At 32.6% G+C, this 24,786-nt stretch overlaps 1 protein-coding gene across 2 annotated transcripts in view; it reads right to left on the bottom strand.

Annotated features, from left to right (window-relative positions):
• The window catches only part of TTC29 (tetratricopeptide repeat domain 29), a 241,988-nt gene extending 218,099 nt beyond the window's left edge, over nucleotides 1-23,889 (bottom strand). The window contains exons 1-2 of one of the 2 annotated variants that reach the window (XM_067036908.1): nucleotides 23,790-23,881; nucleotides 21,676-21,759 (exon numbers count right to left, since the gene is read on the bottom strand). In XM_067036908.1, coding sequence (XP_066893009.1) covers nucleotides 21,676-21,759; nucleotides 23,790-23,881 — 176 coding nt within the window. Of the gene's footprint in view, nucleotides 1-21,675; nucleotides 21,760-23,789 lie in introns of both variants that reach the window. The other variant, XM_059065746.1, reaches the window with a different exon arrangement.
• Nucleotides 23,890-24,786: the final 897 nt, after the last annotated feature.

Consider the following 24,786-nt stretch of genomic DNA (forward strand, 5'->3'; position numbering starts at 1 on the left):
TATAATCTTTATAAATGGTCTTATTACTTGCAAATCCCTTCAAGAAATTCAAACTTTTTAATGAAAGAATGTTTTATGCCAAAGATCAAACATGGAAAGGTATAAAATGAATGTCGTTGTTTAAGAAGAATTATCAGGGAACATATTTTCAACCCAGAAGTACCACACTTGAATCCAAACACCTTTGGCTAAACGAAGCAATCGAAGCAATTGTATCAAGTCTTGTTCTTTCAATTTACACTGTAACTTTCCACTACAGGAAAACATAATTATATAACCAATTTATATTGATTGTACTGTTACTTATCCAGTTAAATATAGGCTGAAAAATAAAGCCTAAAAATAATCTTAGCTTTTGGATTAAGTTATAATGATAAAAAAACTGAATAAATAATATCATCCTGTCAGATTCTGTATCCTACTATCATGGAAATAAATGTAAGAAAGAGGAGAAAAACAAAAAATAAGGTTCATGCTACAAACAATGGACTATACACATATGTAAACATGATCATTCTAGCTCAATGCCTCATTTTTGTCTAAATTAGTACTTACAGTTTTAATTAATATAAAACTCCATATAATATGAATCACTGTTTTTTTAAAACAATTCAGTGATTGCTCTCCAAATTTCTTGAAATTCTATTGCTTAGGAAATTTTGTCTCAAATAATATCACTTAAAACTTTTCTTTCAATTCTTCACCTTTACACCTTTATAAATAAAAGAACTATCAATTTTCCACATAAATTGAGGGAAATAATCAAACTTTAATAAAGATGGAAAGCTGGAGAATATACAGACAAAACTTAGTAAAAACAACAAGTTGCATTAAAAAGAAAACCAGCTCACTGTATTTTTTTTTTTACTAAAGTATGTCATACATTTTATCTTTGCAAGAGTTTGACGAATTTTGCAAGTAAAATTCTGTTTCCTCTACACTTGCTAATAGTCATGAGAATCTGTAGTTTGCACCTTCCCATTAAAAATGTATTGTATTTTTTTGAAATTATTCACCCCGCCTTTTATCCAGATCATGTCTTTGAAAGGAGGAAGTAGATAATAAATGGAATAATTCATGATTTCCCATTAAATATGAAACTTTCTTTTGCAGAGTTTAGAAAATGAAGTTCTACATAATGTACAAAAGTTGATTAGAACTTTTTTAACCTTTTCAGGAAAAAACCTTTCACATTAAACAACTGCATGTGGAGGTTTCTTTGGGAAAAGTAAACCAATAAATTCCTTATACCTCTGGCTTTATCATACATAGTCAAATGTTGCTCTTTCCAAACATATATCCCTTTATAATGTGTAAGTAGTTATTAAAATGATGGCAAGAAAAATAGTGTACATTGGGCTATAAACATGACAAGTATCTAAGAAATATATAACTGATGTTTAAATTACAAAGGGAAAAATCACATAAATTAGAAATGAAAACAAAACATTATTTGTGCTCTTTTCAGCAATGTAATGGAAGATAGTATGAGAGTAAATAATAAAACTTACATTTAGATGTCTCTTATTATGGCATTTCTTCTAGTGAGATAATATTTTGTCATGAGAAAAAACTATATACCTTTATAAAACTTTTCCTTGCAAAACTATCCATTGGGATCTGTTAACTACATTCTTTTTCTTTTGCCTTTTAAAAAATTAATTTTAATTGGAGTATAGTTGCTTTACAATGTTGTGTTAGTTTCTACTGTACAGCAAAGTGAATCAGCTATACGTATACATATACCCCTTTTTTTTCTTTTGCCTTTTTTTAAGATTAAAAAAACCCAAAAACCAAATGATTTTTAGGCTCCTTCTAGCTCTATCATTTTTATTTCTTGGATAAGAAATCTGGAGTAAATTTAACTGAAGATAAATGTCAAGTTCTGACTATTTTAGGGCACTGGTGACCTCATTAGCTTTTAAAAAAATTTTTGTGTCATAATTCTTTCCAATAAATAATCTCAATTTTCCCTACATTAAAAAATAAATCAAGAATATATTTTCCCCTTTCAAACTTGAATGCTTAAAAAGGCAACTACCATGTTGTAAGCCACGTGAAGAAACCTTTCATATTGTGTGCTCTTTAATTACCGTTGCAAAGGAGGTATGCATTACACATACAAACAGCGAAGCCAGGATTTCTCACAAACTATATGTACACAGTGATCAAACTTCCAGAACATACTTTTCATTTTACATTTAGTAAAAACTAAATTAATAAAAACAAAAAATAAGTTGATAATTTTGAAGCTTTTGTCAAATAACATCTGTATATAGCTATCTTATTTTCCTGAATGTTGCATTTTATTGCATTTCCTGAATGTTAATTTTATTGCAGCTATCTCAAACATTTGGGAAATTCCTACTTATAACTAAGACCTTAGGGTATATCAAATCAAATATGTGCATCAATAAGAATATTGGAAGAACAAAAGGAAGTATTTGTGAGAAGATAAAATAAAAGAGCCTTGAATTCAAACTTTTAAAAAATTGTACAAGATAGATATATAGTAGGGATTATAACTTCCTTGAGATGGAGAACATGTTATTTGTTCCTTTCGTATTTTTTTATAATAGCGCAAATGCCAACAAAAATAAAGATTATATAACATTATTAATATCAAATAAAATAGAATCAGGGCATAAAAAAATTAAAAGGGCATATGAATATTAGAGATTCATAAAGAGATTATTTTACTGAGAAATATGGCAGCTAGAAAACAATACTCCTTATAACAATAGCTTCAAAATATATAAAATTCACAGAAAAAGGAGAAATTGATCTTAATGTATTTTTTTTCAGAAAATTATAAATTAAACTGAGGGAAAAAAGATCTAAATAACAATTGTCTGGTTTGATTGAAATAACAGGCTCAATCTAATTATTAGATTCTGATCGTTTTCTGTATGAGAACTATCTACCAAATAGAAAATATATATTTATTTTTCAGACATACAAGGAATATTTATAAAATTAATCATGTACTGGCCACACTAAAAATGTCATAAACTGATATCACATATGGCACATTTCCTGAGCACAAGTATATATTCACTCCCCAATCCTGCATTCCCTCTTGCAAAAAAAAAAAAAAACAAAACCCCAAAAGCCACAAGAAAAAACTATTCACCTGCAAATTTATAAATACACTTCTAGTTTATTCATGGCCTAAAGGGGAAACCACTGTCGACATTTTTATACACTTAGAATTGAAAGAAAAAAATTAAACATTAAATCCCGGGGGAAGAAATCATCATGGTATTAAAAGGAAATATATAAGTTAAATTCATTTGTTAGAAAACAAGAGCAACACTTGGGAGTGAAAAAGCTACCTTTCAACTTAGGATGCTAGAAATAAAACCTAACAAATTAAACAATGACATGAAGTCAAATAAAGGACGGGGAGGGAAATATTAAAGGCAAATGCATGAATTCATAAAATAGAGAACAAAAAATGTGACCCATAAAACAAACAAACAAAAAAACCTGGTTATGTGAAAAGACAAAGAAATTTTGCAAGTACTTTATAATCAAGAAAAACAAAAATAGATAAGTCATCAAAATTGTACCAGGAATGGAAAAGATAATATATCTTCTATTACAATTATAGTAACTGCTAACTTTTAGTATAGCAAAAGAAATGAAAATTATGGGTTAATATTATTATAACTTAGATACAAATTTCCCCCATACCACCCCCCCAAAAAAGAACTCATAGCAAACTAAAACCATAATGAATAAGTAGGGTTTATCCCAGAATTCCAAGACGGTTCAAAATTAGAAAATCTCTTAACTTTATGATAATCTCAGGAGATGTTAGAAAATTATTTAGTAAAGTTCAAAACTCATTCATGATTAAGAAAAGTGGAAACTTAAAAATGAATTATCTATCTTGGTAATAGGTATCTACTAAAACCCTATAAGCATAAAGCTTCATGTTTTGCGGTACATTAGAATCATTTCCACTAAAGTAAGGAATTTGAAGGGATCCCTGTTGTCACTCCTATTATTTAACACCATGCACTGTTAAATGGACGTTCTTGCCAATGTGGGATTCAATATTTTAATGATACCAATTCTCCTAAAATAACATATAAAATTAAGGCAGTCCTAATAAAACCTCAATTATATTCTGACTCTTGGCAAGATAATTCTAAAATTCATATAGAATGGTTAATGTACAAGAAAAACCTGATCATTTAAAGAGGGGGACTGTCTGCCAGATATAAAATACATTTTAACTATATTAATGAAATGATTTGTGGCACTGACACAAGAAAAGACAAATAAGTCAATGGAACAGAATATATATGTATATGTGTATGTATACACACATGAAAATTTGGTATTTAATAGAAGTGACATTTCAATTCAGGGGAAAGGTTTGGGTACAACTGATCTATTTGCAAATTTTGTTGGTTTTATGTTTTATATATAAATATTTCTATATTATCATTTTTGTATATAAATAATATAGATGATAGCATATGTTATATTACCTTTCCACATTTAATGGAACATTTAAGTGATACACAAATCTCAATTTCCTAATCATTTTCTTGATCTTAATGTATGTGTTACGTATACATTAAACCTTTATCACTAAGAACTTTCAGGTGCTTAATCACAACAGTTTTAAAGCAACTTTGTAACATTCATTTTGAACTTCTGAGTTACGTAATTTTTTTCTTAGCCACCTAGCTTCCTCTTTCTTGAATTCTCTTTTCTTTCCTCTAGACTCTAAAGTGGCCATTTGGGGCAGGGATGAAGGGTCCAGAAAGACTGCATAGGAAGAGATGTTTTCCAGTCCTCATATCTGAAAAGATTTTTGCTTTGCCCTCAGTTTTGATTAATAGTTTATCTGGGTACAGAATTCTAAGTTAAAATAATTGTTCTGTATATCTTAAAGAAATCCTTCCTTTTTTTATAGAACCAAGTGTTATTACTGACAACTGTGATGGTAGTCTGATCTTTGTTTCTTGATGACAACCATTCTCCCAAACTCTGAAAGCTTCTAGTATCTCTATATACTTAGTATTCTGAAATTTCATAAAGATGTATCGAAGTGGGTTTTTTCTTTTCTTTTTTTCCTTTTTCTTTCTTTCTCCCCCCCGCTTTTTTTTGTTGTTCTTTCATTTCTGGTTACTTTGGTAGTCACAGCCCAAAGATCTGTGGGTTTTTTCCAGTCTAAGATATCTGTGTCTATGTCTCTATCCATATCTGTATCTCTGTCCATCTATATCTACCTATATAGTTATCATCATTCATTCTCTCATCTCTTTCTCTTGGATAAATATTCACCACCTGGACTGTGTTCTGTATCTTATGCCTTTTAAAATATTTTCTATATCTTTTCTGTTTTTATTCTACATGTTGATAGCCTTATCTTTCTTTTCCATCCTTTCCTTTGAGTTTTAAAAAATATGTCAGCTACCTTTAATTTTGAAGAATTATTTTTCTTTAAATGATTTCATAGCATCAGGTTACATTTGAGGGATGTAAGATTTTCTACAATGTCTGTAAGGAAAGAAATTGGAAATCTCTCAAAGTTCCTCTTTTCCCTATAGAAACTTTGTTTCAGCTGACATTGAGTGTTCTCTTTGTTCATCTTTTTTTCTTTTGTATTGAAATATTTTCTCAGATATCAGAGGCTATTTGTCTATTCATAATAATGAAGTTCTCAATTTCTTAACATAGGTAGTGCATTTGAGTTTCCTCTGTTTGCGGGATTCATCCTGAGATTTATGGGTTGGGAGAGCACAAGCTGGCTATTCCTTGCACTGATGCCAAATGAAAAGGACTCTGCACGGTACACCAGCTTCCCTGACAGGAGCTCAGGCCAACTGTTACTTTTTAAGGTTTTTTTTTCATCACTATTTATGAGGAATATTATTATTCTGTGATTTTCTTTTTATGTAATGGCTTTCTTTGGTATTGGTATCAGGATAATTCTGGTCTCATAGAATGAGTTGAGAAGTGTTTCTTCTATTTTATTGAAGAGTTTGTGCCAAATTGATTGGGTTTGTTTTTTTTTTCCAAATGTTAGGTAGAATTCACCAGTGAAGCAAAATGGGCCTGGAATTTTCTTTGTGGGAAGTTTTTAAACTATTAATTCAATGTGTTTAGTGAATCTACTGCGATATCTATTTCTACTTAAGTGAATTTTGGCAGTGTCTCACAAAATTTAGCCATTTCTGTAAGCTGTTGAGTTTACCAGTATAAAGTTTATTTCTTAATTACCAATTTAATATTTATGTAATCTGTAGTGATGTGTCCCCTCTTTCACTTCTGAAATTGGTAAGTTGTGTCTACCTTCTTTTTCTCTGATCATTATGACTAAAGATTGATCAACTTTACTGATCTTTTCAAAAAAGCCGTTTTTAGTTTCATTGATTTTCTCTACTGTTTTCCTGTTTTCTGCCCCCATTTTACTACTACTTTTTCTCTATTTTCAGTTTAATTATTTTCTAGTTTTTTTAAATGAAAACTTAGGGCAATAACTTTAGACATTTCTATTTTTCAAATATAAACAATTTTAATGCTATAAACTTCCCTTTAAGCACTGCTTTAGCTTCATCCTACCAATTTTGATATGCCATATTTTAAAAATTCAGTTCAAAGGATTTTCTAATTTGCCTTGATTTCTTCTTTGATCTATGGTTTATTTAGAAATACATTGTCTAGTTTCCAAATTTATGGGGATTTTTCAGAGGTCTTGCTGCCATTATTTCTAATTTAATTCCATTGTAGTAAGAGAAAATAATTTTTAGGATTTAAATCCTTTTAAGTATATTGAAGTTTGTTTTATGGCTCAGAATATCATCTCCTTTGAAAAGTATTCCATGTGTACTTGAAAATAATGTGTTCTGCTGTTGTTTGGTGGAATGTATGTAAATGCCAATTATTTAAGCTGATCAATGGTATTGTTCAAGTCTTCAATAATCTCATGATTTTTTAATCAATTATTGAGAAAGTGGTGTTAGAATCTCCAACTATAATTGTGGACTTGTCTGTTTTTCCTTTTCTTTCTATCAGTTTTTGTTTTATTACTTTGAAGTTCTGTCATAGGAACACAAACATTTAGGATTATGTGTTCTTGATGAACCAACTTCTTGTATCATTATGAAATGTTACCTTTTATCTCTGGTAATATTCCAACTGCTTTCTGAAAATGTATTTCTGAAAATCTTGGAATCTCTCATTTTTCTTCCTTTCCTATCATGTTAAGAATTTACTATCTTTTGGACTTTTGAGTGGTCACTTCAAATATAGGAAGGAAATGTATTTAGCCATCCATCTTGATCTTGAAGTGGAAAAACCCCTAAACTAAACTTTTAAGACAATTGCCTCATTCAGCAATGTATTTCTGTGGCTACATTGGCTATAGGATAAGGGATTGTTTCAGACAAGCTTAAGGGGATTTTATGGAAATATGAGTCAGGGTTATAGAATAACTGGGTCCTTACAAGGTGAACCCAGAGGGAGGTTCTAGATCCATAACAGTACTGGGAATTCATGAGGAGTCTAGAAATCTGATCTCTGATTCATGCCTGATTCATTTTCTTTCTAGCTTGTTCATTCCTTCCTCTCTATGAATCATTTTTTCTGTCTCATTGTTTCTGCTTCTTTATAACATTAGATTGCCTTGGTCAAAGTACTTAATCTCCCTATGCCTTGGTCTCTGGAAGTAATAACAAGATTTATTTCCAGGTTTATTGTGAGGATCACTAAAAACACAGACCAGCACACAGTATTAATAATGTAATATGTCTTACCCATTACTATTTGGCCTAAAATAAAACTTGGCTAAGAGATGTAATATTTATGATAAGCTGTCTACACATCCATTTCATTGTTCATTAGGTGTGCAAAGTTTTATTATATTGCTCCATTTTTCTTATATAAGATCATGTGATAACTTTCTTCTGGAATTTAGTATCAGGAAAAAGCTTATCTCTCTTGAAGAACTGATATGCTTCCTTTCATCAGGTAATGAGGATTCTCTAGTCCATCACATCTCCCTTTTTGCCCAGTCTGCCCAGAAGTTCAGAGTGAAATTTAATGTTTCTTCAGGGGAACTATATTAACCCTGATGGGGAGTATATTTATATACTTTTCCTTTATTTGCCTTTAATTTTCTATAATAATCTGACAGCTATGTAATATAAAACATTACTTTTAAGTTTCTTCAATCCTCTCCAGAAAGAAAGTTAACAAGAAATAAAGCATTATTTTATGTAAGTCAGAAGAATCTTAAAGGAGAATGAAACACTGCTTTCAAAGAACTCTGAGTCTAGAGCAGAATCCTTTCCTTGTGGCAATTCACAACAAGAAAGACATTTCACATTGCAATTCAGTACATGTACATATATATTTCACATATGTATGTATATGAAACAAAATTTAAAAGCACTAATACTCAAAATATTCTGATCTCTTTGTAAATATTAACTCAATTAATCCTCATAACCATTCCATGAGCCAAGCCCTCTTATTGTTACCCCTATTTTTTTACATGAGAAAACTGAGGCACAGAAAGGTTAAGTAACTTGGCCAAAGTTGACCAGTTACCTTGTTAGTGAGTATAAAGCTGGGTTTGAGTTCAGCGAGTCTGCTTTTAGAACCCATGCTCTATTTCATTATATCTGGCAACCCGCTCTATGTAATGAACCCCTTTCTAATTCTATAGTCTTTCATATTTTAAATGCTTATCATGATACCCAAACTCATGAGTCATAATCACTACCCACTAATGGACCACAATCTTAGATTTTTAAACATTAATCATGAAGGAAAGAAAACAAAACACATGTACATGATTGTCAATGGCTATTAAGAGAGTTCATGCAGGCAATCTGAACTCTTACCATGTGAGTGAGGATGGATCAAAGGAGGCCTCACAGGGCAAGAAACAGTTAAGCTGAGGCTGGTAGAGAAGGTTATCAAGTACACAAGGCACGGGAGAAGGAGAAGGGCATTTCAGGCAGAGCACATATATAGGGCTACAAAGGGGTAAAAGATCCCCATTCATCAATTGCCCCAACACCTGTGAGCCAAGCACTGTATGAGTACTGAGGATGCACATGTGAGCAAAGTAGCCATGGCTCCATACATACATACAAATACACAGTATATATATTTATTTATAAACATACATGTGTTTATAAACACACACCTCCCAGCTCAAAGTACAGAGTATTTAAAATGATCTCAGAGACTCATCCCAGTATAAAATTTTGAAAATTTCCAAATAAGCTAATTAAAAATAATAGAGGAAAAATATTTCCTACAAATTTATATATTCAATTTAATAGACCGACATATGCATTGTGGGAGTCCCAGGAGGAGAACAGAGATTCTTTTAAGAAAAATGGTGAAAACTTCCCAAGTTTGATAAATGTCATGAATGTAAATATTTGAGAAATTCAACAAACTCTAAGTAGGAAAATTCAAAGAGATACGCATTGAGACACCATTATAATCAAACTCCCAAAGGCAAAGACAAAGAGTGAATCTAAAGCAGCAATAGAGAAGCAACTCATCACATACACAGCATCCTCAACAAGGTTTTAAGCAGATTTCTCACTAGAAACTTTGGAGACCAGAAAGCAGGGTCTTTTTTTTTTTATTGGGGTATAGTTGTTTTACAATATTGTGTTAGTTTCTACTGTACAGTGAAGTGAATTATGTATTCAAAATGCTAAAAGAAAAAAACTGTCAACCAATAATCTTACATCTGGCAAAACTGTCCTTCTAAAGTGAGGAAGAAATTAAGAACATTCCCAGATAAACAAAAGCTGAGGAACTTTATTTCTACGGGACTTGCCCTGCAAGAAGTGCTAAAAGGAGTCCTGCAGGTTGAAAAAGAGTAACCTGAAGTCATATGAAGAAATAAAAGTCTCAGTAAAGGTAGACACGTGGTCAATTATAGAAGCTAGTATTTTTGTAACAATAGTTGGTAACTTCACATTTTGTTTTCTACATAATTTAGGATATAGCATTAAAAAAACAATTATTAATGTATGTGTGGGAGCAGAGGGTATCTGTAAATCTCTATACCTTCCTGTCAGTTTTGCTGTGAACCTAAAACTCTAAAAAAATAAAGCCTTTCAATAACAAAATGATTAGTTTGTTTTTTGGATGCAAAATGTATAAGGATGTAGTTTTACAACATCAATAATCAAAAGAGGTAGGAATGGAGCTCTCAAGAAGCAAAGTTTTTGTATGTTAGTGAAGATAAACTGGTATAAATTCAAAACAGAGGTTATAATTTTAGGATATCAGATGTAAGCCCCATGGCTCCACAAAGAAAATAGTTACAGAATATACACAAAAGGAAATGAGAAGAGAATTCAAAGGTTTCACTATAAAAAAAAAATCAACATAAAAGAATACAGTAGGGCTTCCCTGGTGGCACAGTGGTTGAGAGTCCGCCTGCCGATGCAGGGGACACGGGTTCGTGCCCCAGTCCGGGAGGATCCCACATGCTGCAGAGCAGCTGGGCCCGTGAGTCATGGCCGCTGGGTCTGCGTGTCCGGAGCCTGTGCTCCGCAATGGGAGAGGCCACAGCAGTGAGAGGCCCGCATACCGAAAAAAAAAAAAAAAAAAAAAAAAAGAATACCGTAATGCAGGAAATGAGGAACAAAGAAGCTATAAGGTACATAAAAAACAAATAGTAAGTGACATAAGTCCCTCCTTATTAGTAATTACTTTAAATGTAAGTGGATTAAACTCTCCAATCAAAGGACAGAGACTGGCAGAATGAATAAAAAAACGTGATGCAACTATGTGCTGTCTACAAGACACTCACTTTAGATCCAAAGACACAAATAGGTTTAAAATTAAATGATGGGGAAAGATATTTCATGGCAATAGTAACAAAAGGAGAGTAGGGGTGGCTACACTAATGTCAGACAAAATAGACTTGAAATTTAAAAAGGGCTATAAGAGACAAAGGAGGCCGTAATATATTAATAACAGATTCAATACAGGAGGAAGATACAACTGTCATAAATGTTCATGCACTTAATAAGAGACCATCAAAATAAATAAAGCAAAAATTGACAGAATTGAGGCGAGAAATAGACAGTTATACAATAATAGCTGGAGATTTCAATACCTGACTCTCAATAATGGATAGAACAACCAAACAGAAGATAAGTAAGAAAACAGAGGACTTGAAAAATACAATAAACCAACTAGGTGTAACAGATATATGCAGAACACTCTACCCAACAATGACAGAATACAGTCTTCTCAAGGGCACACAGGACATTTTCCAGGATTGCCCATATATTAGGCCAAAAATTAAGTCTAGATATCACACAAAGTACCTTCTTTGGCCACAACTAGAGCAGTCATTAAGGGAGGGAAAACTGGAGAATTCACAAATTGTGGAAATTAAGTAACACACTCTTAAACAACCAATGGATCAAAGAAGAAATCACAAGGGAAATTAGAAAATACTTAAGAGATGAATGAAAATGAAAACACAACATGGCAAAACTTATAGAATGCAGTGAAAGCAGTGCTAAAGGGGAAATTTATAACTATAAGTGCTTAAATTTATAAAAAAGAAAGATATTTTAAAAAACATTTAAAAACAAAAAGATCTCAAATCAACATTCTAACCTTACAACTTAATGAATTAGGAAAAGAACAAAACTAAACCCAAAGCTTTCAGAAGAAAAAAAATAATAAAGATTAGGGCAGAGATAAATGAAATAGAGGATAGAAAAAGAAATCAATGAAAACAAAAATTGGTTCTTTGAAAAGATCAACAAAATTGAGAAACCTTTAGCTAGATCAACTAAGAAAAAAACAGAGAAGACTCAAAGTACTACAATCAGAAATGAAAGTAGGCTTTGTTGTACAGCAGAAACTAACACAACATTGTAAAGCAACTATACTCCAAAAAAAAGAAAGAAATGAAAGTAGGGACATTACTACCAATTTTAGAGATAAAAAAGGATTATTAGAGAGTACTGTGAACAACTCTGTGTAAAAAATTGGATAACCTACATGAAATGGACAGATTCCTAGAAACAAAACCTACCAAGACTGAATCATGAAGAAATAATAAGCCTGAACTGACCTATAACTTGTAAGGATAATGAGTCAGTAATCAAAAATCTCCCAACAAAGAAAAGCCCTGGATGATGGCCTCACTGATTCATTCTACCAAAAATGTAACGGACTAACACCAATTCTTCTCAAACATTTCAAAAAACTGAATGGGAGAGAACACTTCCTATTTCATTCTATTAGGCCAGCATTTCCCTGATACCAAAGCCAGAAAAAAATACCTCAAGAAAAGAGAACTACAGACAAATATCTCTTATGAACATTAATTCAACAAAATACTAGTGAAATGAATTCAGCAGCATATTAAAAGGATTAGACATCATGGCCAATTGGAATGCAAGGATGGTTCAACATACTAATACTTATCAATACATCATATTAACAGAATGAAGAAAAAATTACCATATGATCATCTCAATGCAGAAAAAGTATCTGATAAAATCAAATACCCTTTCATGATAAAATACTCAACAAATTAGGAATAGAAGGGAACTGCCTCAACATAACAAAACCCATATATGAAAAACTCATAGTGATCATCATACTCAATAGTGAAAGACTGAAAGCTTTCCTCTACGATTAGAAACAAGGCAAAAAGGCCCAGTTTCATCACTTCTATTCAACACAGTACTTAGAGCAATTAGGAAAGAAAAAGAAATAAAAGGCATTCAAACTAGAAAGGAAGAAGTAAAATTATCTCTTTTTCTAGCTGTTGTGATTTTTATATGTCAAAAACTCAAAAGATTCCACAAAAAGCTATTCAAACTAATAAACAAATGCAGCAAAGTAATAACAAATTCTGGATACAAGATCAACATTCAAAATTCAGTAGTATATGTATGCACTAAGAATAAATAATCTGAAAAGGAAATTAAGAAAACAATTCCACTTACAATAACAAAAATAATAAAATAAAATACTCAGGAATTAACTTTACTAAGGAGGTAAAAGACCTGTGCAATGAAAACTATAAAACATTGCTGAAAGAAATTAAAGAAGACATAAATAAATAAAAGGACATCTTATGTTCATGGATTAGAATACTTAATATTGTTATGCTGTCAATACTACCTAAAGCAATTTACAGATTCAATGCAATCCCTATCAAAATACCAATGACAATTTTTTTACACGTAGAAAAATTCATTCTAAAATTCATATGTAATCTCAAGGGACCTTAATAACCAAACTAATCTTGAAAAAGAAAAAAGGTGGACTCACACGTCCTGATTTCAAAACTTACTACACAGTTACAGTAATCAGCATGGTACTGGCATAAAGACAAACATATAGACCAAACGAATAGAATAGAGAGCTCAGAAATAAATCTTCACATATATGGTCAAACAATTTTTGACAAGGGTATTAAGACTATTCAAAGGGGAAAGGACAGTTTTTTTCAACAAATGATGATGGGAAAACTAGATATCCACATGCAAAAGAATTAAGTTGGAAGCTTACCTAACACTATAGACATAAATTAACTCAAAATGGATCAAAGACCTAAACACAGTAGCTAAAAGTATAAAACTCTTAGAAGAAATCATAGGGCAAAAGCTTTACAACATTGGATTTGGCAATGATTTCTTGGCTATGACGGCAAAAGTGCAGGCAACACAAGAAAAAATAGACAAATTAGACTTCATGAAATTTTAAAAAATGTCATCAAAGGATACTATCAACAGAGTGAAAGGCAATCAATGGAATAGGAGAAAATAATTGCAAATCACATATCTGATAAGGAATTAATATCCAGAATATAGAAGTATTCCTAAAACTTAATAATAAAAAACAAACAACTCAATTCAAAAACAGAAAGGACTTGAATAAACATTTCTCTAAAGAAGAGATCTAAAGGATCAATAAGCACATGAAAAGATGCTCAACATTACTAATCACTGGAGAAACGTAAATCAAGATCTCAGTGAGATACCCCTCACACTCATTATGATGGCTACTAGCATGAAAGCAGGAAATGAAAAATGTTGGTGAAGATGTGAAGCAACTGGAACCCATGTGCATTGTCAGTGAGAATGAAAAATGGTACAGCCATTGTAGTGGCAGAATGGTGGTTCTCAAAAAATTTTAAATAAAGTTATCAAATTATTCAGTAATTCCACTCCTGGGTATATACTCAAATGAATTGAGAACAGGGTCTTAAAGAGATATTTAGACACCTGTGTTCACAGGAAACATTATTCACAATAGGTAAAACACTGAAGCAGCCCAAGTGTCCATTGACAAATGAATGGATAAGCAAAATATAAACATACAATGGAATATTATTCAGCCTTAAAAAGGAAGGAAATTGTTACAAATGCTACAACATGGAAGAAACTTGAGGATACTGCAAGCCCTAGGAAAGCAAATGAGTACTTGTGAGCCCATAATCTGATTTTGCTTTAAGTACTGAGATGACACTGTTTACTATAATATCTCCATTTTCTAACATGGAAAACAGAATAGGGTATGGATATGAGTTAGGGGGATGATTTTTATAGAATTGCAGCAATATCAACATTTTGAGGATTATGTTTTAACCATAACAGAGAATGGGAAAGAGTCAAATTAATTTCGGATATTCCCATGCAAGCTTTTCTTAATTTGGACAGAACACAATATCAGAAACAAAGCTCCACATAGTAAAATCATCTTGCCCCATGAGTTATGCATGATGAGGCTTGGTCATTGTTCACCCCACTTTTAATTCCAACTGATTCAATCTCTGTAGTACCTGGGTGCTTATCCCTTTTTATCACTTTGTTCTTCATTACTAAATTTCCCAAATGATTTCTAAATAGAGTGCCATTATGCACTTCCAGGTTTATGAGCTATTGTAGGAAAAGTCACATTCTCTGGCTATATTCTACACATTTCTAAAGCAGTAGGTTTATACTTAAAGCAATCTTATGGTAGTAACAATAAGTTTAAGCAATTTATAGACATTTTAAAAAACTGTCTGCAATAGCTCAGTGGGCTCTGCAAATTATATTGTTTAGTACAGCATAAAAAATTTCTGAAAAGTTTATTATAAGATGAAATTTTTAAAAAATTCCCTTCATTAGTTAGCATTACTGTTTGAAATGTACCTCACTAAAAACTGTCTACTAAACATGATGAATATGATACCTAGCACAAAGTAAATACGTAACTATACATATTTAAAGAAAAATGATAAATTACTATTACTACCTAAATCAAGACAAAGTTAATGCAAAATATTTAGGATATTTATATTATAACTTTTAAAAGCCAAAGAAAAATGATCAATGACAGTTAATGATAATAGCTGAAGTGAGAACTGTCTACATGTGTTTCATACAGAGAATCTCTTTTAACTTCCACAAGAATGTCCTATTATTATTATGGTCTCCAAATAGTTGTGGAAATCAAAGATTAGCAAAGCCAGGTAACCTGCAAAAAATTACAGCAGTATTAAGTAGCAAAGCCAAATTTCCAGCTGAGGAAGAAATCATCTCCCCTAACAGCCAGAGCTGCAATGTCATGATTCCTATGCTTTTCCCTCACAAAGATTTTTTTTAGGTCTATTTAGAGCTGATAAGTTTAAACACCATATGTGAAAATAATATTTTAAAGAAAACTTTTTTTAACATCTTTATAAAAAAGTATAATTGCTTTACAATGTTGTGTTAGTTTCTGTTGTATAACAAAGTGAATCAGCTATATGTTTACATATATCCCCATAACCCTTCCCTCTTTCGTCTCCCTCCCACCTTCCCTATCCTACCCCTCTAGGTGGTCACAAAGCACTGAGCTGATCTCCCTGTGCTATGCAGCTGTTAAAGCAAACTTTTAAAGAACATAAAGACATAAATGCCTAAGATATTGGCATTTCTGTGTTCCGTTGACATTTGAAGTCTTTCCTCCTTTCATATTTATTTAGACTTGGCTTTGGTGTAAATTTGAGATCCTTTTTGCACTTATTAAACAATTTTTAAAAGTGCCTTTCAACTGCATTTTTTTAAATTCCCAAATTGTAAACTTTATTGATATCAATATTCTTTTTAAAAAATTTATTGTCAAAAATTCTTTTCTTTCCTAGTTTCACATCTTAGAGATCTGCTGTGGAAGACAGTATCAAAATGTAAATAAGTAAGTGGAATCTCTCCTGTGTTCCCATATGTATTCTCTGCTGTTGCTTTTTTTAATACATTCAGGAGAAAGAAAGGAATAATTGTCTCTCCACTTCAGAACACCAAAATCCTGTCTCTTTTTCTTGAATAAGGAAGAAGATCTTAAAACCCAATTCGCTACCTAGAAGGAAACTGGGTCATCTTCCTTTCCTTCTCTCTCCTGCCTATTCCTGTTAGTCAAGTAACCATTTATTCAGCAATTGGCATCTTCAGGAAGTTTAACTGGCAAACCTCCGCATGGAATTTAATTTATTACTTTAAAAGAGACGCAAAATGTTTTGAAGAGAAAGCAAGATGGTATCACAAAATTATTCAAAAGTAAACAAGATGAATGAAGCAGAGAAGAGCTCACCTAAAGGGGCCTTAATTCCCATAATGTTATCATGAAATAGTATATCCTGAACAAACATCTTCACCTTGTTACAGATACTTTGAATGCCTGACCATGGTGCAAATCCAAATGCTAAATTTGCTCATAACAAGTATATCTGTAGTTTGTAAAAGCACCATTGGAAGACAATTGTGGAATATTTTCAAGATGAAAACCTAAGATGGGCAAAATGCTAATTTATTTTAACTGAGTAAGTATAATACAGTTCAAAGGCAGGAGAGAAAGGCTGTGCTGCCCAAGTGACACTCAGTAAACACCAAATGGTGACGCTGAAAGATATTCTGAAAGAAAGCAATATCTTAGAGATGTACACAATTTTGAACTAAATCTATTCTTCTGTATAATAGAACTTGATATCTGAAGCAGAAAATAATATTGAGCAGATTAACATTCTCTGTCCCTTGATAAGTTTGCTTATTTGTATCCTCATATACACAGCTAAAGCTGTAAAAACTGCCCCCCAGAAAATTTTATTTGAATCTATAAATACACTTTTAATACTTAGCTCCTCAAGGCAATTATGATATGATAATAAGTGATACTTTAAGTATCACTTAAATAATGCATTCTGATAGTATAATACAGAATAAAAAAGCACAAAGTACAGAACTACAACATGCCCTTCTTTAGTTGTTAAAGATCAGTTAAATACTATCAATGGACTATTCAACAGCTTATCTAAGAAAGTCAAATTACCAGTGTCAAATATGTTGTACTTTAGTACAATACGTTAGAAAAAAATATACCTATTAGGCACAGCAATAATCTGGTCACTTAAAAAGTAATAAAGCATAGTAGAATTCCTTCTGTAAATGTGGATGATAAAAAACTCAGAAGCCCTTTGCCTTTGAACCATTTTACCCCATTCCAAAGTAAAATGATCCCCCATCAATTGGGTTTGACCATTCCAGTAACAACTACTTTAGCTTGTCTTGCTCAATTACTCACTTAAATTTTATACTCTTACTTGTAAACATATAACACTTTTGAGGAATTAAACTTCCTCAATATAACAGTTAAACTAGCTACCTACAACACTGAACTAAAAAATGTTGTAATCAAAAAATATTCATAGCAGGATACCTATTTCATGGTGTTAGTAATCCGACATTTATTCTTCACTAATTTATTCATTTAACAGCAAGTTATTGAGCTCCGCCCAAGTGCCAGGCTCTGTTTAAGCCCTGGGGACACAGCGGTGTACACACAGACACGTCCCTGTCCTGTGGAGCATCCATTCCACTAGGGATGACACAGCTGAGGTACAAACTCCCAACAGAAGATGAGGACCAGCTGACTGCAGAAATACACCCAGGTGATTTGACTGGGAATAAGTGTGGGTGGGGTGAGGGCTCCTTGATTATGGGGTCAGGGAATAGCAGACTGAGGTCACATTCAAGGTGACACCTGCATGACAAGAAGTGTCAGCAGTAAGGCCACACTGAAAGGAGTGAGTGGTATGGAGAATGGGGGAAAAGGCCAGAGAGGTCAGCAAAGCCCAAATCACACACAAATTTAGGTCATGATGAAGAGTTTAGAGTTTATCATAAGACCAATGGGAAGCTCTTGGAGGGTTTTAAACAGGTGAGTGTCCCCATGATCTAATTTTTAAAAGGTCATTCTGGTGTCTGAATTGTGGTGGAATTCAAGGGGATATTAGAAGAGCAAGTAGGAGACTCTTCCAGTGATCTTGGCAAGAGATGATGGTGACCATGCAATGAAGAGAATAGATGAACACAGGATAAGTTTTGGAGTTATATCTGATAGTACATACTGATGGATTAGATGGGGGAGTGGTGGTGAAGGCAAGATGAAACTCAAGGCTGCCTTGGTACCATTTACTGAACTGAGGGAAGACTGGGTGAGGGCTATTAGGAGGGGGGAGTGTGAGGGGCAGCAGAGGTAAGTCAAGAGTCCAGTGGGGGGCCATGTTAGCCTTGGAATGTGTATTAAAAATCCAAGTAAATATGTCAAGGAGGCAGTTGGATATAAAAATTTGAAGCTTAATGGAGAGGTCAGGGCTGGATTTATAAATGTGATAGCCATCAGGTATTGCTTGTATTTAAAGCTATAGGACTAGATCCAGGTAGAGAGTATAGCTGGAGTAGAGGGTCAAAGACCCACCCCTAGAACAATCCACCACTGAGAGTTTGAAAATAGAAAAGCAGCCAGCAAAGGAGACTAAAGGCAGCATAGTTGAAGAGTTTGGAGGAAAACCATAGAACATGGCATCCTGGAAGCCACAAGCACAGAATGTTCAAGGAGAGAGTATTCATCTCTATCAAATAATGTGAAGGCATCAAACAAGATGAGGACAGAAACATGACCATTAGATGTGATAAAAATGGAGGACATCAGTCACAGGAAACAGATTTCAGTGAGTTCTGGGTCTGGAAACCTATTTAGAGTCAATTGAGGTAAGAATGGGATGTGGAAAGATGGAGACAATGCTTCTGGTTACTGCGAAGGGTACAGAAAAATGAGGTAGAAACTGGAATAGGATAAGAAGTCAAGGGAGATACTAGAGTAGATATGAATGCTAGTGAGATTGCTCCAATAGAAAAGGAGAAACTGATGATATAGCAAGAAAACACATTTAACTGGTGGAGAAAGTCTTGGAACAAGTAAGAGCGGATGGTATCCAGGACACAAGTAGAGACATCATCCTTAGACAAGAACAGGAACTCTCCACCCATTGCAATAGGAGGGACACAGAATGTGAGTTTATGTATTAGTAGGTTGGTATGTTTTGGAGTAGATGATGAAGTGTTATTCTGGGACTAGACAAAGAACACATCCATATTACAGGATATCAAAGCTAGTGTACATGAATTATGTAAGTATATACTTCTGTTATCATCTTAGGGAAGAATAAGGCAGTTTAGAGAGGAATTTGAGGATATATCTTAGATACTGCTATTGCCCGATTGGAAATTTGATTCACCAATTTCTCCCCTTTATATTCTTGTATACTGAGGATCTGTGACACACCAGTTTGATCATTTTGTAATGCTAACAGATAGGGAGTCAAATTCAAAATCTGTCTTCTTTGGCAAGTTTTATCCAACATCTTAGTTTTCTCTGATTTTTTCCAGACCTCTAGGCTGCACCTCACAGTATAATTATGCAACTCATTCATTGCATATTTATTTCCTGCTTGTATTATTTCAAATAGAGACAAGGATAAGACCAAGTACTTGATACTAAAATAACGTTGTTTTCCCCTCTGTGAAAAACCTACTGTTAGATATAAAGTAGGCACTTAATAAATGCTTGCTGACCAATTTATCTTTTTAGAGTTCAATGGCTGATAAAAAGTTTTACAAAGAAATTCTTTGGAATATGCATAATTCCTCATGACACCTGCTGGGTGTTGCTGAGAGATGCTGAAATCAATTTTCTCCTTTACATGCTATTCAATTTGTTTGGGGCAAGGTCTACAATGTATATCATTCAGGAGCATAATAGTGAGCCAAGTACAAGTTACCTTCCTACTAAGGTTTGCACCCACTATCTTTGAGCTTTGATATAAAAAAGTATTCAAGTGTAGGAAGCTTTAAGGAGAATTCAACAGTAAGGGTTGAGAATTACCCAGGGCTACTTGTGTTCTGTAGCATAATATGGATTTGAAATCAATTTGGTAATATCCATAGTGAAAAAAAATAATATTTGTAACAGAGCACTCATTAACATAGCCTATTTTGCATTGTCTTATAATAATGTTTTCTTCAGTGCAGACTGAAAGCAGATTTTAAGTATATAGATGTCTAATTTTTTAAAATATGTGAAGCATAAGTTTACTTCCAAATTTAATTCCTAATTCTTAATCCAACTATAGCTATTTAGATATCACTATATTTAAATCAGAAAGCAAATATCACTCATATATATTTTTCTTTTAAGAAGGAATTGTATCATCAGACAACACTGACTTTTAATTTTGTCCAACAGGCTACCATGGAAAGCTAGTGAATTAGCAATTAGAATAGCAGTTAAAAACCAAAGGTCCCAGATATTACCTTGGCAGTCAATAGAACTCCAAGGAAGACAGTGATTATAGCTTATAAATTCTGTCACTCTATAAAATAAAGTAGCTACTGATAGAATGCACTATTCCACTTTTCCATGCTATATGCATACTGACAGTTATCTAATGAAATGTATCAAGAGACTTAGAATTTTAGACTATGTGAAAACCTGTACCAAAACCATGAATAGGAATACCCTGTCAGTGGAATTCCATAGCACTAGGCAACATTAATAGAGACAATCTTTTAAAAGCATTTATTGTATAAAATATTTTTGAATAGTTGAATAGTTGAATCATTTAACGAATTCCATAAGATGCATATATAAGATTTCTATTAGTCAATACTTACATATAAAAATCTGATAACAGAGTCACCAAGTCTATAGGTAAGAAATATTAAACCTGTTTAGCTATTATTATAGGTTTCTATTTATTTCTCACTAACCTACATGGATTTTTATACTGTTTTTACTCAGATCATAAATTAGGTTCTGACTAGCCATAAAATGGCAAAGTTTACTTTGTTCATTAAAAAAATAAATCCAGACAATTTAGAATTATTTTAAAATTAACCAATAAACTATGATCCATTAATTCTTTTTGTGGGTTCTTGACGGGAGAGAGAATATACATTAGTAAGGGAGTTTTTTTTAATCACCAGGAAAAAAAAGATACACAAATCCTTCTCTTAAAGTGTTTTTCTCCCCCATGGAGGCAATATACCTTAAAATGGAAGTTATTAAGCAATTAATGACATAGACTTAACTGAAATATTGCAAATATGATAGTATAATATCTTGGTAAATATGAGAATTTTGAAAGTCATAAAATTAAAGACTGATATGTGTAAGACCAATAGACATGATTTATCACTATTTAATATGAACTTTAATTTTTAAATGCTATGTTCCAATGAAAAAGTGGACTGCACAGGAAAATTGAAATTTCAATGAAGAATCAAGACAAAATAAACAAACTTTATATTAAAGTACCTTTAAGAGGTATACACTTACGCAGCAACCTCCTCTTTTGACAATCCTTTGAAATTCACCTCCAGATAATGATCTATGTCCTCTTTTTCTTTCATCAATTGAGACCTAAATGAAATGGAAAGAAATAATAAAGCACTGCCTTAAATCGAGTTGAAAAGCTACCAAACATATAAAATGCCACCAGAAGAACAGAAATATTCTGGGGATAATATCATAGATAATAAATGTTCTGCAAGAGCTATAGAGTTAGGTTGTTCATTGATAATTTCAAAATTTTAATTTTCTTGAATGGAAAGAGGCAGGGAAGAATACTAACCTCAGTGTGTAAACAAATAAAACACCAACACATTAAAATATTCTGCATTCTTAAGTAAATGGGGTTTTCTCCTCAAAGCATTATCTTCCATTTTACTCTTTTACATCTTCCAAAGATCTTCCATTTTATTCATGTTCTCTCACAATATAACTTTCCAGCTACAGAAGTCAGATTCTGTTTGGCACAGGATCTTGAACTAAGAATACTTATTTGATACAAATGTGGTAAAATTATTGGTTGCAAACATTACAGAATTTTGCTCTGACATGCTGTTTTAGTGGTTTTTAAAATCACACATAAAACTCAAATTATTATTAAAAGTTCAAGATGAAAGTGATTTTAAGAAGACTTTAATGAGAAATATATTACGCATGTAGTGTGTTCAATCTTCATACACCTGGCACCTTTACAAATAAGCAGACTATGAACATCTTACGACAACAGGAGTATGGGATACACAGATACCTTTTTATTCAGAAGCTAATAGAGAACGTCGATACAAAGCTTTGCCTTAGATGGTTATGATAAAAATGTTTTTCTTCAATAAAATGAATACAAAAATTTTTTTCTTTAAAATCTCTCTTATTCTAGGGATGTGAGACTGGGCTATGTTTTTGCTCGTGTTAAAAAGAAAATGTAATCTCAGTTATTACAAAAGACAGGAAGAAGAAGCTAGCTATTTCAGATTTTGTAAATATTTCACATTATTCACAAGGAAAATGGAAAATAAGAATGTATATACTGGAATTATGCATCTATTGAAAATTTTCTGTTTTTCACATTATTTGAAAATAAAATTACAATTTTCTACACTTCTACTTTACAATTTCTACAGTTTTCAATTCTATTACCAAAGAACTTTGATGGTAATTTAGCTGTATGTATTTATTTTGGTCCAGGGGCTTTGGTCTTTGCTAGAAATACCAAAAATGAGGTATGGTCCTTCTCAGAACAAAGTAGTCTCATAATACTTTGATCATTATGCCTTGTAGGAATTGAAAGGTAAGCATAAAAAAAATCAAACCTATATATAGGTTTTAATTTTCTTGAATGGAAAGAGGCAGGGAAGAATACTAACCTCAGTGTGTAAACAAATAAAACACCAACACATTAAAATACTCTGTATTCTTAAGTAAATGGGTTTTTCTCCACATCCACCTATCCTATATATAGGTTTATATTGATAAATAATATGTGCATTACTAAAAATCAATAAAACTATAAGTGGAAATTTCTAAATAACACAATCTTAGTTAATATTCATAATTATGATAAAATACATCAAGTTCCTGCCCTGCAGTTTTTTGGCTGCAGTTGAAAACTCCATAAGCTCAGCAGACATTCACAGGCAGTGGTGGTTCGATGATGCATTTTCAAGCCCCAGGATCATTTCAGGAGCTAAATCGTGCCTGCCAGCTTACCCCGGTAGTAAGACTGTGTCGTCCTTCCTCCAAAACAGAAATCAGTGCTTGGGACCTTGTGGTTTAGATGCCATACATCTTTCATGCCTAAAGCTTCTGCTTTCAATTCTCCACACATATTTTAAAAAGGAAATGTATTTCCAAAGCTTTACAGGAAGCACAATATAATGGTAATAGAAAATAAAATGATCAAATGAGTGCTAGCCTGCTAAATAAATATATTCTTAATCTTTGAATGAGGTTCATCAATCCTTCTGCAACAGCAAATTTGAATATTCTGAATATAACAGTATACTTTTGTTTTCAAACACTTTTGTTTTCTGAGATATGCTATTTACATTTTTTACTGCAAGAAATTCGTTCTGTAGGAATAAAAAATGAAAGCCAGGGTCACGTACCTTGGTATTGTTCTGGGGGAACATGGCAGCTTCTGTCTGGCTAAGGCCGTAAGCTTTGGGCGTGTCATGGGCAGTGGGGGCAAGGTGGTCATTTTGGACTACCAAAAAAAAAAAAAAAAAAACAAATGGTATTTTAAAGAATAAATCATTCAAAGAATCTTTTAAGACGTTATTAGAGATCCACAGTCAGTTGTCTGAGCTGAGAATGCCTGTTATACAGGCATGAAGCTCAGAGAGTGAATTCTGCAGGTTGCTTCTCTCATTATTTTCTTCTACTATCTGCCTTTTGGCCAATTTATTACTTGTCTGCATCTCCATCACAAAGTGGAAAAGGAGAAAATCTGATAAATGCATTAAAGATTCAGACAATTAGGAGCTTTGTTATGAGTTTTGTTAGTGGAGCTGGTTGCAATTAAAAAGTGAAGATTTTTTAGGACCTCTATAGATTTCAAATGCTCATGCATTTTTCTCCTGTTACAATCAATAATTAAAATTTTTTCATACTTTGCTGTCTTCTAAAAACTTTCTCACTCACAAATAAAGCCTTTCCCTTAGAAGTGATAAATGCTAAGAACAATTCTCAACAAGGAGACAGCTTCCCTGAGAGAGCACATAGCTACAACAGTGTACAAATCACTTCAAAATGTAGTGGTTTAATCGCACCAAAAAGAATAAAATACCTAGGAATAAACCTACCTAAGGAGGCAAAAGACCTGTACTCTGAAACCTATAATGCTGATGAAAGAAGTTGAAGACAATACAAACAGATGGAAAGATACACCATGTTCTTGGATTGGAAGAATAAATATTGTTAAAATGACCGTACTACCCATGGCAATCTACAGATTCAATACAATCCCTATCAAATTACCAATGGCATTTTTCACAAAACTGGAACAAAAAATTTGAGAATTTGTATGGAAATACAAAAGACCCCAAATAGCCAAAATAATCTTGAGAAAGAAGAATGGAGCTGTAGGAATCACACTCCCTGATT

The sequence above is a fragment of the Kogia breviceps genome, chromosome 6 (assembly GCF_026419965.1).
Source record: "Kogia breviceps isolate mKogBre1 chromosome 6, mKogBre1 haplotype 1, whole genome shotgun sequence".
In the NCBI taxonomy this organism is placed as follows: Eukaryota; Metazoa; Chordata; class Mammalia; order Artiodactyla; family Physeteridae; genus Kogia; species Kogia breviceps.